At 26.4% G+C, this 19,397-nt stretch overlaps 1 protein-coding gene across 1 annotated transcript; it reads right to left on the minus strand.

Moving 5' to 3' along the window:
• Positions 1 to 1,272: 1,272 nt before the first annotated feature.
• LOC113370283 lies at positions 1,273 to 14,987 on the minus strand. The gene is made up of 6 exons (XM_026610955.1): positions 14,912 to 14,987; positions 11,434 to 11,552; positions 10,717 to 10,838; positions 8,844 to 8,977; positions 5,054 to 5,209; positions 1,273 to 1,421 (listed from the first exon to the last, which is right to left on the minus strand). Exons 1-6 carry the CDS (start codon positions 14,985 to 14,987, stop codon positions 1,273 to 1,275), a joined length of 756 nt encoding a protein of 251 aa, XP_026466740.1.
• Between the last annotated feature and the right edge of the window lie 4,410 nt (positions 14,988 to 19,397).

The following is a 19,397-nucleotide window of genomic DNA, read 5'->3' on the forward strand; positions in this document are numbered from 1 at the left end:
TTCAATTTTTTTCATTCATTTCTACAATATTGGACATACATCCCAGTACTTCATTATCACATACATCCTAGAAAAATTTTCTTAACAAACTCCAGAAAGATTTATCAAAATCCGAATAATCGTTTAATGTACAGTATACAGTGAGTGCTTGGAATTTAATATGAACTTTATATAATAGCAATAAAGCTCAAATTGATTCTACGTTTTAGTTAGAAAACGTTTGTATGAGAAAAAAGGGCAGTTTTCAGGGTTTTCTTGGTAATTATTCGATTTTTTATCGCCGTAATAACCATCCTTGGACATCAACAAACATTTTAAAAAAAGAATTGGTCAAATTGGTCCAGGCGTTGTTGAGTTATGCGCTTACCAACACATTTTGCGATTCATTTTCATATATAAGATTTTATTATTTTATAATAGTTTATGGTAAACTTTGCAAAATTGAATTTAACCAAACCTATAAATCGTACTTGGAAATCGTAAGAGGTCATCCTCAATCGTGGCAAAGATTTGTGCTATATAAAAATATGTCAGAATAAAAAATGCTTTCACAATGAAATCAATTCTTGCCGTAAAAAATGGTAAAAAGCTCAATATATTATTGTTGTAATATTTGAGAACTTACATATATGTACTATAAATTATTCGGTGATAAATGAGTTTATTAAATAAATGAGTTCATATTTCATTATCATACTATATTGTACTAGAAATATTAGGTTTAATTAGATTTGGTGGTTTTACACTGAATAAGACAGATTTTGACTTCTGAATGTTATATATTATATTATTGGTAAAAATGTTGAAATCCATTACAAATATAATCCCTTATTGATCAACAATTACTACGAGCTTAAAGTAAGGTAATGCCAATTATTTAGTTTATACTTCTTATTATTAATGCATTTTGAAGAAGTTATTTTCTCCAATCATGACAGAATATTATAAAAAATAAAAAAATTCTAATATAATTTTTTTTTAACAAAGACTCTTATAACACTAATTTTGATGTATCATCCATTGAATGAGAGTCAATCTGGGGGAGACCAAATATTTGGAATATTTATTAAAAAAAGATATGGATGGATACCTCTCAAGATTTTTTTTGGTTTATAATTGCATTCTTTCACCATAAAACATGTATGTCCATAACAATTAAAACAAAATTATAATTTATTAATTATATTTAAATTACTTAACTTACAAATGATATAATGATATAACAATTAATAATTAACTTAAATCTTAACCTACTTAATTCCTAAATTAATATCAGTCAAGCCAATGCTCCAGTGGCACCTTTTCGAACAATCGGTTCATAAATGATGCCATCAAAGCCGCCAATTTCGTCCTCAGAGCAGGTTTCATTTCCCTCAGAAGTTCTTGTGCGTTACTGTTGATGAACAGGTTCAAAGCGGCTTCTGCAATGTATACAAATAAGGAATATTATTGCATGATGGCTATTTGTGATAAACATTATTCAAATTCAGATATTTAGCAGGTGATAAGTATGAATACGAGAGAATAAGTCGCAAATAAACAGAGTCATAAATTTCGTCATTATGGACTTGTTTGTTTGTGGTAATGTTTATATAGGTATAAACACCTGGCGGTGAGTAATTGACATGAGTTGATTATGGTTTTGCTAATTGTTGTCACGTAAAATATTGTTAATAAATAATTATTGATTTGTTTTTTGACAATTTGAATTAAACTTAGCATAGTGCTAGAGTCATGATCTAATTGGACATCTTAAAAAATATTAGAGGCCTGCGAAAATTGAATTAATCATGAAAACTCCTAATATTATATCAAGATACCAGAAGTACTGAATAGTTATAAATTTCTTAGTATTTATTTTCTATGTGGTTAAAATGCACTTTTTTGTCAATTAAAGAGGATATTATTAAAGTTCATGCAACTTCATACAATAAAATGATGTTCTACAATAAAAGGCTGCCTTGTAATTTTCGAAAAACATGATTTTCGTGCCTTGTGATATATCATTGAAAATTACAGATATTGCGTGCTATCAGTTAATATTTATTATAAGCACGTGGATTTATTTAATTATATAATAAGATCTGTATAAGAATATTACCATTATTAATGTCAAGTTCTAATTTTGCATCATTAACTACTAATCCGTCCTCTTAAAAAATTATAAAAATGCTATTCATGGTGAAATTTGTAATGGAAATATATTAGGAAATGGACACCTCCAAAAATTGTCATTAGTGGTAGCCAAAATCAATTTTTAATTTCAGTAATTTGTTAACTTAATTTAACGAAAATTGGTGTCATATTTTATACCCTTTACAATTGACAAAAAAATTCTGTTCACATTTTTTTGCAATTTTTTTTATAAATTTTATATATGAATTTCTAGAGTTTATTTTCATCTATATTTCATCTTGAATCTATATTTGTACAATTATTATACTTGATATTGCCATGTGTCATGAAAGTCAAAATAATTAACAACTCTGGCAAATTACTTCCAAGAATTCAATTATTTTTTTAAAATAGCAATTGAAATTATTTGTTGACATGTTATTACCATAATAATTATACATATAAATGCAATCTGAGCTTTACAGGAAAATAATTTCATATTAATTCCCATGTAACTAATATTACAAAACCACATGACCAATAAAATTCATCTATCCATTTCCAGAGCGTTGATTAAATTTTATACATGATTTACCCAGTTAAAACAAATCAAAGAGAATTGAACAATCTTCCTGGAAACTTGTGTTGATCTAACAGAAGTAGCATATTAAATATTTATCTTTTGAACAAATCTCTTTAGAAATTGTAATATCTTTCATATTACATAGAGTTTTAGTAATATGGTATTTCTGGACTCTGAATATAATCTCAAATGTAAAGGGTCAAAGCAAATATGCGGTCGCAACTGCAAACTGAAGTAGATGTAGTATAAAATTATAGTAAAAGGATGATTTTAAAGAGTTTTGACTCGGAAAACTCATTTATTAGCAAAGTAATTTCATTTTCGATAATGTGGTTATGTGGTAATGTAAATTATTAATATGTTGAAAATTTTCTCCTTATTGCTGCATAATTTTGGAGGAAAGGCATTCATACACGGACTTTATATGTTGATCCCAATAGAGAAGAAATATTCTGAATAGTTCTATATTTCAAGTATGTTTATATTTGCAGATATAGGGACCTAATAGTTGTTTGGAAAGTGGTAAAAATGATTTAGGATAAATATTTTACCGATGGTACATATGCTTTTTGCTGTGTTTTTTCTTTTGTACAGCGAAGGAAATGCATTAATGCATCTCAGACTAGGTCTAATGTCTGGGTATGTAGTCTGGGACTATTGTATGAATAATACCAACTAAAACATCCGATAAAAATTACTTTATGGCGGGAGACTCTAAATTTCTATGAGTCTTACTTTTGATTAAACTTTTGTCCCAATTGTGTGAAAAAATATATCGTTGAAAATATGAGAACACTGCACACTTTTTGGACTATTTTATTAAGTGATATAAAAATTACAAATGTTTCGAGACTATGTTTTGCTTCATTGTGACTGTTAATATACAAATAAATTTCTAAGTCTTCAAACATTATCTTATGCAGATAGTATAAGATGTCAGACCTGAATAAGAAAGTGTTAAGAATTTAGTCAAAATTATTTACATATAATGGCTAAAAGCCATTATATCAGAACATTTGTAACTACATTATTATTTAAAAAAACGCAAATAGGAGTGTACACGTGTGCTCATATTCTTAAAGATAATGGAGTCGATTTTGCCATAAAATAGACCAATGTTACGTAACGGCTATATTACGTTTCTCATACAAAATGGTACTAAATCTAGTCAAAATCCTATGTGGTTTTTGTGCTGTCGGGCGTTTTACATAGAAAACCTAACCTCGAAAACGCACGAGTGTCAAAAAAAATGTTGTCACGCTGATCTTTATGATGTAGTAGGATAACATAAGAGTGAAGTTGCATTTTATAAGTAAAATGCCTGATAGTACAGCAAATACATGACATTTTGACAGTATTTAGTATCATTTTGCATAAGAAACGCTACGTAATATAGCACCTACGTAGTTAGTATTAGTCTATTTTACGACAGAATCGACCCCAAATATGCATTTATTCAATATATAGTATTTAGGTGCTTTGGAGGCAAAATATCACAAGACGACGGTATACTAAGATATCACGTGCAATTATTTTTTGCTTGAATTAAAAAAAAAAAAATTAAAAAAAAATTCAATAATTTTACAATTTTTTCACGTAACTAAAAATTCTCGTTATAGTTGATGAGGGAGCGGGGGTAATTTTGAATATGACCATTGATCGCCAAAGAGGAAGGGGGTTCCAAAAACCTTAAAAAGTCAATCACGTGATTAATGGATCCCTCCTTCACTACTTTATATACTTTAATAGATGCTTTATGTATAGTATGCTTAGATGTATGAACTCGTGTAATGCATGTAGACATATTATATTTATTCGCACGTGTGGTCTTCTCGTCTAAGACCCTAAAAAGGGTTTATCTGAAATACTCACTAATAACGAATGGAATAAAATTATCTATGAAAATTATATTTTATTACTACATTATTTCTGGACTGATTAAAAAATGATAACAAAGTAACAAAAGTCAGAAGTAAATTTAATTATATATACTCATTAAATCCTCAAATTAAACACGGCCTTATGCAAAATATAACATCAGATCTGCATAAGACAATGTTTAGGATTTAATGAGTAATTATATAATCAAAATTATTTACATATTTACACCAACTATAAAAAAAACCTAGACTCAAAACGTCTGTATCTGGATTATCATGTAACTATGCAGTGCAAAAACAAGGTACACGTGTGCTCATATTTTTAAAGATAATGTGTTTATGTTATATAGTGGAGAGGTACTTTGCTACCTTATATACATCCATAGATCTTTGGATATATGTTGGTGTAATGTATGTAGATATATTATAAAGTGTCTTCCAGGACCCTAAAAAGGGTTTTATCTGAAATACTCACGTAATATCGTGTTCCCGTTGGCCACGTTGTCAACACCCATTTTAATATCTCTCACGCTGAAATCCATCTTGACTTGCTCGACCTTAAGAATAGTGTTGCCGTCATCAGAAACGCGCAGCGGCGCCGCTCGGAAATAAACTTTCGTCTTGACACCCTCTGAGGAACGAAAGAACACAAGTCAAACACAAACTGAAACTGAAATATATACGCGGACATATTTTGTTTTGCATCTTATGTATGGATATCATGGGTGGAAAAATATTTTTGCGAAAAAAATACACGCATTTTTATTATATCGCATTTGCAAAGTCACATTGAATTTTTACACACCACGTGCCAAACTTACATTCTGGTAACTGAAAAAAATACTCTACATAGATTCAATATGATTTGAATAAATTCCAAAGTTTAAGAACTTTCCACATTATTTATATCTAATATCAATATAATTTTGGACCATCAAATTAAATATTAAAAATTAAAATAAAAAAATTAAATATTAAAATCAACACTAATTATGTTATTAGTGCTATTGGTCCTCTAATATATTGATATTAATATTAATAAGAAAAAAAAGTTTTAAAAAAATATAAGAATTTTGGAGGTATTATGCCGAATATTTAAACATGATTCAAACTGTGTATTTAGTAACTAATTAGTATAGTGATCTTCTGATATAACTATATCATAAATGAAAAAATAATTTCTTAAAAATACACAGATTTGTGAAATGAAACCCTGAGGTACATTAAAATAATTCATATTTGATTTTATATATCAGTACTTCAAAAATACTAAAATTGAATCCAAATTGCGAGAAACATAGTCATTTGCAATGCATTCAACATTATGTAGTATTTTTTTTAAGTAATTAGGAAGAGAATAACGTGTTTTCTTTATTTAAATTTTATATGCATTTTACTAAACTAACAAAAATTTAACGCAGTGATCTGAGAGAACATCATTGAGATTTTTTACTATAGATATTTGTTATATAGAGTCAATTTAGCCCAATGAAGTCTATCAGTATTTCTGATTGCTTAAATAATATAATTTTTTTATTAAAAATCAACAAAAACTCAAGTTCTAGAACATTATTTCAAGTGTTTTCAAATTATTTGATAATAAATAAAATTAAGTTAATTAGTTGTTCTGATGAATTAAAATTGTTCGGTAGTGCAAAAATAATGTAATTAAGAAAATATTTCTTAGTATAGAAAAATAAACTAAAATTGCTACTTTAGTAATATGTATCTACTACATTAATGACACAAAACAAATAATATAAAGAATTTAGAGGATCAAAATCTTAGTAATTATAAACCTGCATATGCATATGAAAAATAAAAAAATGTTTGAACAATTTTTTGGTATTTATTAAATATGTGACTTTCAAGTCGCAGTGGCCTATAATGTTTGCACTTCTTTGAATGAAAATGTTATTTCAGGTTGAAATGTCTAGCAAACGTCATAAATATTTTTATCGGTTGTCTTGACAATGGTCAAGATGGTCTTGACAGTATCAAGATTTTAGCGCCATGTCACGAAATAAGCCATAATTATTTTGTAAAATTCGAAGAATTTGGCCTGAAAGTTACGAGGGACACGTAGAGAGCTAAATGAGTATAAGTTTAAATTAATCGTATTAGACCAAATTATCTATAAATCAAAAAAAAAACTCACATTTATAAATATGTATACATATGATTTTGTAGACTTAATCACAGTTAAATATAATTTTGTGTGCACTTATTATTAGAAATGATTTTTCATAACAGTGATCAATTACAATACATTAGTTACTTTATCTTCCTGATAGATTTTCCTATAAATAAATCAATAACTTCATTAACGCTCTGACGTCTGTCCCAAAGTAATAAATGAAATATTGAAATATTCCACGATATTTAGTACATTTCTTTCTCTTTTTTTTATTGTGATCGATTGGCCATTGGCCTGGCCATGTCTGTTACAGTCCATACTGCTCTGTGAATAATAAAACATGCCCGGAATAGAAAGAATAATACGGGGGTTTGTAACGGATGTCAATAATGGTCCCGCGGGAGTTATCGAAATTTTCGGCAAAACCCTCAAGATTGTGCTAGATCCGCCTTTGATACAGGGGAGCGTCGTCGTTTACATTATATTGCGGTAAAGGGATCGTAAACAAATTTTTCTTTGTAATCGGCGGATTCTATTCAGAAATTTTCCTATTGAATTCTTCCTAACTTTTATAACATATACATATCCGCGTGGAATTTTTATACAACTAAGGCATATTTTTCAAAAACTCACTAAAACGAAAAGTTCATATTTTTCATTACTAACAAAGAGAACCTCAGGTTTATTCTTCTAGAATTTTGATGAAACTTTACATGATGATAGAGTTGATAGTCAAACCAAACCCCTTTAAATATTATAGGCCCCTACAATTATTAAAAGTTAAGAACAAATTTGAAAATTTGTTCCAAAACCAAAACTACTGCTATATACTTATTTTTCTTTATATTTGTAAATAAAATTGTAAAAACACTAATAAATTCATCTATCATTGATATATTAATTGTTTATTAGTTTTTGTTGAATATCACAGTATGTACTTGTCATTATAAGAATGCAACCAAAATTTCGAACTATTTCTCTATTTCTCTATTTCATTTGTGTAATTTTTGTTCAAAAATTATATTTTTATCTTTGATTTCCAAATATCGTCATCAATTTGATAACTGATTTTCATTAAAATATTGCTTACACTTGATTTATTATTATAATTAATTTGAGGATTCTACCTCTATATTTTATAACCTTTAATTAAATATAACATTTAACTTCTATTCGATTTCTTTAGACTCTTGCTTTCATATTACTACTGTATACTCATTATTATATAATAAATTTTAATTTTATATTATTTTTTGGAGTTCCCAAAGATATGCATAAATGTATCAATAAGTACAAATATATAACTATAATTACCAAAATTTATGATTTTTGTTAAAAAAAATGTCGGATTTTGTTGAATTTTGTTGGAAACCAAAGAATCTTCACCATTCGGTAACAAAATTTACTCTTTCCACAAAAAACTTTTAATTTTTATGAATTTTTTACTAAGCGTTAAATTTTGTATTTGTGTCCGTATAAATAATAGTTTCACCAGCATTACTTCAATTATATATTAAAATTTTACTTTATCTAGACTATTTTTTGCAATCAATTCAGAAATATTTTTCAATACATGCTGTTATTTAAATTTTTTACTAGTGAATTATAATACATACACTTTGCTCCAAATAGTTTGTTTTTGTATAAACCAACGTACATTTTCAAACAAGTTAAAATTTGCACGATTTTTTTTTAAATGTACTTGTATTTTTGTTCTACTTTGCGGATTAATTCTGCGTTGCGAATATATAATCAAAAAAAATATTCACGGTATTACTTCAATTACAGATTATAATAAATATTATAATTTTCCAGTTTGCGCAAAGTTCTGATCATGAATACAGGAACTTCAGACATGATTTTGTATCGACTCAATTTGCATATATAAACCCAGCAAACTTTTATATATTATTTCCAATTTACTTCAATAATCTAGTAATATATACCTACTCTGCATTAACAACTTAAAAAACACAATTTCACGAAAACGAATTTAATTCTATTTTACTATGTTTCTAATAATATCCAGATGTGCAATTGTAATGGAATTTCTTTTAGTGTTATTATATTCGACAGTGCACGAATAAAATATCGTTTTCGATTACATATTATAGAATGAATATCTCACCATATTCGCCCCAATAATCTCCTGCTCCGGATGCTCTAACAAGTATCAGGACGCCGGAAGAACGGTATTGAGCCTGGACCGATATCTTGGGGATTTCTAGGGTAAGCTGGAATTGTAACGATTCCACGTCCGACCTAAGAAGGAAGAGGTTATATACGACCATTACTTCATTATTCATTCATTGCAATTATAGAGTAAAACTATCGGTGCTGGGAATTTAAATTATATATATATATATATATATATATATATATATATATATATATATATATATATATATATGGAATATTTTTGCAGCCCAATCGTCGAATTAAGAAAAGATTAAATAGGAAAATTATTTATTCCATTAAACGTTTGATGTGTGTCATCATTCAGTAATCTAAAAAACATATTACATAAATACAAAAGTTGATAATAAATATAAATATATAAAAAGAAAAAGATTATACATACCACACCATGTAAAACAACAGAAGAAATTAATTAATGATGTAAAATTTATTGAGCACTAAATTTGTGTAAAAAAATTATATACTAATATATTAATAACGAGGAATTAAAGGAGCACATATTGCCCTCCTATATTGTATATTTTCAACAGTGCATTATGAACACTGATCAAGGTTACGCAGCAAGTGTGGTAATTGACTGGGAGAGGAGTGTGAGAAACAAAAGAGGAAAGAGAAACAGGGAAAAAATATAACGAACGAAAGATTCTAAAACTGTATAGAATTACTTTTTATGAAACTTATAATGACTTTGTAACTATCATGTAAGAGATGAGAGGAATTACGTTTGTTGACACAAGAAGTATATATAATATACACAAGAAGGGATATAAGTAAAGACTCAACTATCTTTATAAGTTCACATTTATATATATATATATATATATATTAAAATATTGTATAATTCTGAATTTGATGTTGACACATGCATTAACAAAGTCTAATAATTGGGCATAATTATATATGCATGTAAAATAAAATTTTGAAAGAAATTTTTATTTTATTGTCTGAGAATTTTAGGATTATTTTTGTGTTATTGTAATCGTTTAATTCAGTTCTGGCTCGTTTTTCCTATGTAAATTAAATTGCAATCAAAACAATTTCTTTGGATTTATTAGAGATTTCTAAGTCGTTTGATGTTAAAAAGGGATACGGTTTTCGTGAAAATAGTGCTGCCTTATGTATATGCATATATATATATATATATATACATATACATATACACACATATATATATATATATATTATATATATATATATATATATATATCTATTATTCTTACTAGCTTGATGTTTATTACCAAATAAATCACTTTACTTTGATGATAGTCGTACAATTCAATGAAATAGTAAGTACACAGAACTATATACAAATATAGCACACAATCGAGTTATTTGCTATGTGAATAAGGGTAGTTCTCCTATGCGAATTGTGTGATAAGGGTTGAAAACGAGACGTGTGAACGATGATGACAAATTGGGCAAATGCGAAATTGTGTCGGCTATAAAATATACTGAGGTATATTTTATAAAAATAGAGTATTTTTTGATAGAGCCACAAATAATAATGACATGATAAATGACTGATAAATCATATTTCTAACGATCTTGATAGAAAAAATACATGTTTTATAATGTATTTATTTACATTATTGACCTCATTTTTTATAAGAAATTATATTATTCGTTTGGCCAAATATCCTAAAAATGAGTTTTATCGAAATTAGGGATTGAAGAGATTTATAATTATATCTACTACGAAAACTCTAAAAGCATCTAATAAATTAAATAAAATTTTAAACAAAATTTTAAACAACTATATGTGAATTAAAGATATTTTTTATACAATGATATGTGCAACACACCTGACACCTGTGACTGTTAGATTGCTCACTCCAAAGGCTTGAATATCTTTAAAAACAGCTCTGTATCCATCTGGTCCAGCTCCCAAAGATATTCCAATTTCATCTACTACCACTGGTTCCACCTAGAAATATTAGGCACATTGATTAACAATATTCCTAAATATTCTGTAATTTTATTCAAAACTATTTATTCAAATTTGCGCTTGGAATTCATGAGAAAAATGTGTAATTACCTCGGCATAATTTGAAGAATTAGCGATAAATTAACAGAGTTAATTAGAATATTAGAAAATCAAATTAAAAATATTAAGTTATTATGTTTTTATCAGTATTTTTAAAACTATTATTATTGGTACATTTGATCTAATTACTTACTCAAATATCACTTTTTGATGAAGTATTTACGAACTAGTTCAAGATCCAATTTGAATAACAAACTTCTATAACTAATTAGTTAGAATACATTGAAAATATAACATAAGCTTATTGCAAAGCATTTTACATATATATTAAATTGAAGTAAAGTACTGATTTTATGTTGTCTATAAATGTTACTACCTGTGCAGTATTTATTACCATCACCTTAAATAAAATTGCTTTATTTTACGAATCTTGGTTTCGTTTGCAGTTATCAAAGAGTCAATTTTATTAGATTTTCAAGAAAAATATAAGTTTATTTCTTCAATTTGTAATACTAGTTAAAAATTAGAAGCATACCTCTTCAATTCCTAATTCTGGTACTCCATTTTTAAGTAACCTGGCTAGACGATTTCCAGTTTTTTGAAGACAGGTGTTAATTGCAGGATCTGTCCTTGAACATTGTGTTATGTAGTAAGCTAGAAAAAGAAATAAAATTATTGTAATTATAAAAATACACTCAAAATTATTCAATTTATGTTATAATAATTTTCTTTATTATTCATGTAGAATTCTTCAAAAGTATCAATTATAAACGCATAATGAAAAAACAAGCTAAATTATTTTTATTTAGGGTTTTGCTAATTTGCGAATTTGATGAAATGTATTGATTGCGTTTCGAAGCGAATATTTACTAGACATTTTGTTATACCATTCAAAAGTACCGAATTATAATTTCTTGTCAAAATTTATTTTTGCAATTCAAAAGTAGGTATATTCATTTGGAACTAATACATTTAATTAATGCAAGCATTAATTAAATAAAAGCAAAATCAAATAAAAAATATATAAGAAACGTTGTGTCAAAATTGTAACTGTACTGCTGTATTATATGTTTCTCAGATAGGCATAAAATCAATGAGTAATTCGAAAAATATTCGAAAGATTTTGTTTCCACAAATAAAACGTCACATTGAAAAATATGTAGCCGACAAAAAACAGTAATAATTCAACGGACGTTGATTTCATATATAAAAAAAATTTTTTAATCCGCTATATGTTAATTAGAAATGTATCGTTCGTAACAAACCATCATTGAATATAAAATAAAATTGTAAAAAGAACCGTTATTATGATTTATTCTAGAGATCAAAAACATATTGGTAGTTTGATATATATAAAGTTTAAATATTCTGAGAACAAATTATCATTTAATTCGACCAATACTAATTTTAAAATATTTACTAACTTATCATATTTATTAATCGTTTAAAAAATATGTTTCAAAAGCATTATTTTGACTTCATTGAATATTTAAAAGAACCATATATATGCATATATTATCTCTATCTATCTACATATCTATATCTTTATCCATAAGCTATTTTTCGATCTATTCTAAAAATATATATCATTTATATATTCGAACTATCTATTTCGTAATGAATAAAAAATAAATGCATATACATTTCTTACTAGTTGTCTACGCTTTTAATTCATTATTAGTTATTATTGTTACATTAGTTAAATTGACAAAATTACTTTAATTTTTGAATAATATTATATCTACTGCATTATCAATTTTGTATATGATTAAAAAAAATATTTCAAATTGATTTAGATCCAATTTCAATTTTCCAATTAAGGGCTCCTTAGTCTTTGACGTGTTGCCTTGTAGTAACAAAGATACTTGTAGGGTCTTATTATAACCTTGTTGTTCGCAGAAAACACTGTGTTCTCTAAGATTGATTGAAACATAAGTTTAACATACCCTATTATGTAAACTTTAATTATAACGTGTCTAAATTAATACCCTCGTCACAGTATACGTAAACTTGGAATATATATTAATTTTCGAGTCGATGAGTTTAGATTCAATATAAAAAAAATATTTAAATTATTATTACATTATGGAGTTCAGATTTATTTTGATTACTAGCTTTAATGATTCACTTACAGATTTTAATTATAAATATCTATAAATATTACTATCTCAATGCATCGAAACGTGAGCAAATAAATATGTTTAAAATGATTAAAGTTGGTTTAATTTATTGCACGGATGAATGAAAACTATTAAATTAATTATGAGTATATGTTCTCATTTTAAAATAAATAATTTTTTAGAATTATTTTTTGGATTTTAGTTATTCGTGTTCGCATTTGATGCAAATTGTATCACAACATTAATTTTCCATATTTGATTTATGTTCTATATTCGATTAAATTTTATCAAATTACGTGGCACAGATATATATTTTTATCAAAAATGTGGCTAACTATATACCCATTGATACTATACATGAATTTTGAAGATTTCAAATAATCACTTTCACAAGTGGTCCATTCTGTTTATCACTATTTGACAAATTATTAACAAACTTTCATTTTAGACTTTTGTTTTACCTAAATACGTTCAGTAACAGTAAACTAGAAATATATTAGATTAATAAATTTAAGAATTCTTTTTTTTAAGTATTAATAATTTTTAAGAAAAACTACTTGAAATTATTAAAAAATAACTATCTGTATTGAACTTTTTTATAAACCTAAGATGACGTAAATACTTCCTAATTATGTGTTACTTTTCGATATTGATTTATGACTCAAAGCAAAAATGTTATTGCCTAAAGATATTTCATTTGTTAAATATATTTATAATATGATTGCTAAAATATTTGCACTTTTAAGGTTTTTAGAATGTGTCAATTCAAACATAAACTCATATATGATTCGGGAACCCATACAAGTAAAAACTTTTTATATATGTTATACTAATGAGACAAACCACAATCTCTAAAAATTTGTAAATTTAATATTATTTAATTAATAGTAAAAAACAGAGTGATGTGCAGCCAAAATTTATATATACATATATATTTATTATATATATATATATGTATATATATATGTATATATATATATATATATATATATATAATGTGTTGAGCTCTGAACAAGAAATCTAATGGTAATAAAAACAACCAGCAAGATTTCACAAAAAATGACATTTATTGTTCCAGAATTATGTACGTTCCTCTTTCAGGACATTTGTCAAGAAGATAATCTTGACCAGAAGATCAACACGAATTTTTATATTTTAATATATATTTATTATTTCTGTTTATCTTCTAATCAGGATAATATTCTTGACAAATGTCCTGAAGATAAAACATATAGTTCCAAAACGTTGACAACTTTTTGGTTTTTAATTACCATTGGATTTCAAATAGAAGAATCAACTATTTATTATATAAATAATTAATTAATTAATTAATATATATATATATATATATATATACATGTTAAAATGTTAGCAAGAGAAATAGAACTTAATGCCAAATAAGCTATAATGCAATTATAAGAAATCAGTTCAAATCAGTTGGTCATTTATAATGAATTTTGTAAGGGAGTCCTTTTCTTAAATTTAATTTATCAATTTTATTTATTTTTGATTAATATAAATTTCAAGGAAATTTTCATCAATGGTATGATACTATTGATTGAAATCAATAGTATTGAACTGTTGATTACCCTTAATAATTCAAATTTCAATCCGGTGGATTATGATAAAAGCCTCGCAGCAAAGCGTGGCCGAGTATGCTAGTATATATATATAAATAAAAATAATATATTTTAGTCGTTTCTATCTTTAAATTGGGCAGTTACTTATATGCTTTATTAATTTTTGATGAGTTTTGATGGTTTGGTGTTAATGATCTTAAGCTAATACTTGATTACTCAATTTACTTATCGAATTCTCTCTGTAGGTGTACTTAAATTACCTAAATCCTAATAAATCATTTTAGCATTTACTTAAATAATTCCTTGGACTTACGCTGATCCGCCGAACATATGTTAATCACAATCGCCGCCGCGCTCAACACAAAAACAATTAACTTCGCCGAAGACATGTTGGACACTGACAACGGTTTACCGTACTATAGTCGAAACGTTTCAACGGCCTGCTCCACTGACACTGCTCTCGCTGTTGTACCTTGTCTCGGGGCCATCGAACGCACCAGACCTTGCCCCACCTCCGGATGGTCATCCGCGGTCTCTTCAGAGACAACCGAGACCGTACGGGAAGACCATTTATGTTAAGCCGCAATAGCACTACGGAATTTCCGAATTGTAAATGATAAAGAGATAGAGATTAAATTAAATATTAAAAGATTAAAAAATATTTTGGTACAATAATAAATATAACAAACATGATTTTTTTTCCAATACACCAAAAAATTTCAAAAGCTTAACAAAGGGACCGATTTTTGTTGTAAAATAGATCACTTCTACACAGGAGCTATGTTACGTAGTGCTTCTCATACAAAATGGTACTAAATACTGCTAAAATGCCATGTATTTGCTGTGCGATCAAATGTGAATTGTCAAATGTTTGACGTGTCATTGCTCTTAATTCTAATATGAATTGCATCCAAATCCATATTGCATACAAAGCATTTAACATTCTGTTGTATTTGTACATCCACACAAATTTGTATTTATATCCTTGTTTTTATTTTTTGAAAGAATTTAATTCATTCTCGGATTTGATATCAAAATGTTCAAAATTTTTAGTTATTCTTGGTTTGTTTTGTAAAAAATTTCTTGTATGATGCCAATTCATATTAAAGGTTTTATATATTGTGACAAAATGGGGTTTAGTATCATCCCCTTCTTTGGGAAAGATGCTGCTATATAGTATATATTTTAGCCCAATACGAAGAGATCACTTTAAAACCTAAACTCGACCTCTAAAAACACCTTAAATACCTGTGGAATGTAGAAATTACATTATATTTTTTTCTTTATATATTTATCTATCAGATCATCAATTAGAACTAAAGATTCCTTGGTGCTATTGTGATGATATTTTTCAACTACGAAGTCTTTTCTAGATGAAAATGGATCGCTTGATTTACCTGTATTCAATATATTTTTTTATATTTATTATATATTTTTTATCTACATTTTGTAATTATTTTATAATTATAATTTTTCTAATTCTGATGACTCATTGCGCTAGAAAATATATTTTTATCTCTGTATACGTTTCAATTTGTTTAATTAAGAAATATTATTGCTTCTGACAAAACTGATGATGATGTCTAAATTGTTTTAGCCAAGATCGAAACTAATTTAGAACACTCTTAAACTCAATCCAGATACCTGGAGGTTATTTAAATAAACAAAAATAAACATTTAATTTTAATATTCTATCCATTATTTTTAACGTAATATAAAGACCTAGTTCTATTTCTAGCTTCCTACAGGAGAAGTTTATTTTTTAGTTTGTAAAGATGATGAAGTCTATGGAACAACATTCTAAAATATTAGAGGCTCACGAAAAGTGATTTAATTAACAAAAATAATGAATTGTGGAGTCATGAGACACGTAAATTATTCAACATTATGTCACTAGAAATTAATTGTTTTTCATTAATTTTAAGTGGATTATTTACGAATATGGAAAAATTTATATAACATATCTTCAGGGAAATTGCTACCTTTACCAATTAGTTCATCTTTATGCTACTTTTGATCAGTGAATGAAATGAAATCTCATGAAATTTGCATGATTTAAGTATTACTTTGTTAAATACAAAATATCAAAAAATTGCTATAACTACAGTAATTTGTAATGTATATTCTTTATAATGCAGTAAGAAAATCCTTACTAGGCTATTGAGATGTTCAGTTAGTTTTTTTGTTCATATTGAATACCATAAAACACACATTCTATTTTACAATAATAATGATTGATATATTTATCTCACACCAAAGTTCCAAAATCAAAATCTCCTTACCATTATTAATCAGAATTATTTTTTTTTTATCGGGACAAACGTCGAAACTAGTTAGTGGGATAGAAATTTTAACAAGAGGGGATGAACATCAACTCGTAACGGCCTAGAACTTGATCTTGTAGAGTCACCGTCTCACGCATCCACAAAACAGATACTTATCAATGATAAACGCGGTATTTTCATGTGATTTATGAACTTCTTCCAGAAAAGATATAAAAGCTGATAGAGGAAATTCATTTCCCCAAATTCCTTGTGGGAAGAATCAACAATAACCTATTAACGGAATGTTCTTCCTCAAATGTATAATAGATGTTTGTACAAATCTCTCCGTTTGCTTCGAGGAGTAAAATAGATTGATATTGCAGAAGGAAGACGAGGAGTTAAATATTTATGGGAATGAATGTATGAAAGTAGGTACTTAAATGCATTGTAAAGTCTAGGCAAATAATATAATATGCAATTAATGTCATTTGTTGAGTTTACATTTGTGCAAAACTTATGTGACTGCATATTAAATTAATTATTTTCTTATGTTTAATTTACTTCACTATTTAATAGTGCACGTACTTATCTGCTTTATTTCTTCATGTATGGATCAACCGACTGAATGGGTTTCAAAATTAAAAAGTCCAAAATGTCGATTTTCATAAATCAATAAAAATTTCATAATTATTGAATAATATTAAAAAATATACAATTTTCAATGTATTTTACATATTTCAAAAAGTCGTAAATGTAATCGCAAAAACAAAAAAATCTGAGTATTGCTTAAATTTGTCTATTATTAACTTCCAGCAATTTGTCTTAAGGCACAATGCCATTGCACCACTAGTTAGAACTTTTCTAATATATAAAAATTCAGTTTGTCTTATATTTTTCATCACTTCTTTGAGCTTTATTTTTTGTATTGTGTGAGCAATAGATTTAATTCATATATTATTATTATAACTGTATATCTTATATGAATATTAATCAATCACATAAAATGACAAAAAAGGTTTATTTATATACTCTATGCAATTTTCATTTTATGATTTTATTCGAAGGTAATTAAAGATTTATTACACTTCAAACAATGAACAAGGATTGTATTTGGTTTTGTTCTTTTGGATGATATTTCACATTCAATTTATTTTAATGGAAATGGTACATACTAGTAATACCATAATATAAACCAATATCAAGATTTATTTTCATCACTAATATCTAATTTTGTCTGTTTTATGATATTTATCATTTTACTAATTATCATCATTTCTGAAGAGTTTATTTATATTAAGTAATTTATCAATTTGATGGTCATCACTTTCAACAATTTAATCTATTTTAACTATTTTTTAAAAATTCTTATTCCTTCAATTTTATAATTGTTTTCAATTGAAACAACGTTTTCAAATATAATATTATTCTGAATATTGATTTTATCTATTCTTCGAAAAAAAGTAATTTTTTCAATTTTCATAATTTAATCAACTTTACTCACTTTCACCAATCTTATCAACTTTTTTAAATTTATACCATTATGAGGTACCAAAATAATAAATTTCCACATCAATCATTTGCTCTATTCACGTTTATATGCAAAATTGCATGACAATATTATTTTTACAATATTAATTATGAATTTAATTGCACAGAATAATAATAATATAATTTAATTAAATAACTTTGATTCGGTAAAACAATAAAGCATAAAAAACATTCAAATAGCCATAAGCTGGCCGATTGTTTTAATTATTCTCAAACAAAATATTTAATTACTAGAATTGTTTATTGAAAAGCAATTCTATGTAGGAAATGAAATATAGAGATGGATAAATAATATTTGATTCATATACAATTCATAATCATGGCATAGGATTATCGCGGAACATAAAATAGAGAAAAAATATTTAATTAAATCGTGCGTTTTAATGAACAGATTAAATATTTAATTTTTGATCAACGTTTTCATTATATTTTAAATCGTGTTAAATATTTATGTTTGAGAAGTTCTATGACGTCGATTGTGACTACAATGTGATTTCGAAAGTGTTGTGGTCTGTCTTTGTCAGAATAACATTGCTTCTGTAAGTAGCACATTGGAGCCGATGTACGATGAATTAACATATCCATTAATAATAAGCATAAATCTATACGCAGAAAATGATAAAATATCTCTAATATTTTGTAATCAAACAGTTTATAAAAAGACATAATTTTGCTATTCTAACGATCCATTTAAAATCAAATTTTTCAATTAAAACTAAAATGCAGTACAACTTTGATATTGGTGTTCTGCAAGTACAATCCCATAATACTAATTTTCACTTCAATTTTTATTGAATATTTTATATAATTTTTTTAGTGATTTTTATATCTCATATACATTGTATATATATATATATATATATTATATATATATATATATATATATATACTTTTTGAAGTGGCACTTTTACATACTAAGTCCCTTATATTCTAGTGTGTGAACTAAACTAAAATATAAATTACATACCCAGACTTGAGCAGAATTTA

The sequence above is a fragment of the Ctenocephalides felis genome, unplaced genomic scaffold (assembly GCF_003426905.1).
Source record: "Ctenocephalides felis isolate EL2017-DRISC unplaced genomic scaffold, ASM342690v1 CF-g0.4_SCAFFOLD_01492, whole genome shotgun sequence".
Lineage (NCBI taxonomy): Eukaryota > Metazoa > Arthropoda > Insecta > Siphonaptera > Pulicidae > Ctenocephalides > Ctenocephalides felis.

Excerpts from the sequence above, each read along its gene's own strand:
- LOC113370283 (XM_026610955.1), bottom strand. The coding sequence starts at position 14,987 with ATGTCTTCGGCGAAGTTAATTGTTTTTGTGTTGAGCGCGGCGGCGATT. Across the intron at positions 11,553-14,911 it reads CATATGTTCGGCGGATCAGC|CTTACTACATAACACAATGT; the intron begins GTAAGTCCAAGG and ends TTCTTTTTCTAG. Across the intron at positions 8,978-10,716 it reads CTAACAGTCACAGGTGTCAG|GTCGGACGTGGAATCGTTAC; the intron begins GTGTGTTGCACA and ends CTTCCTTCTTAG.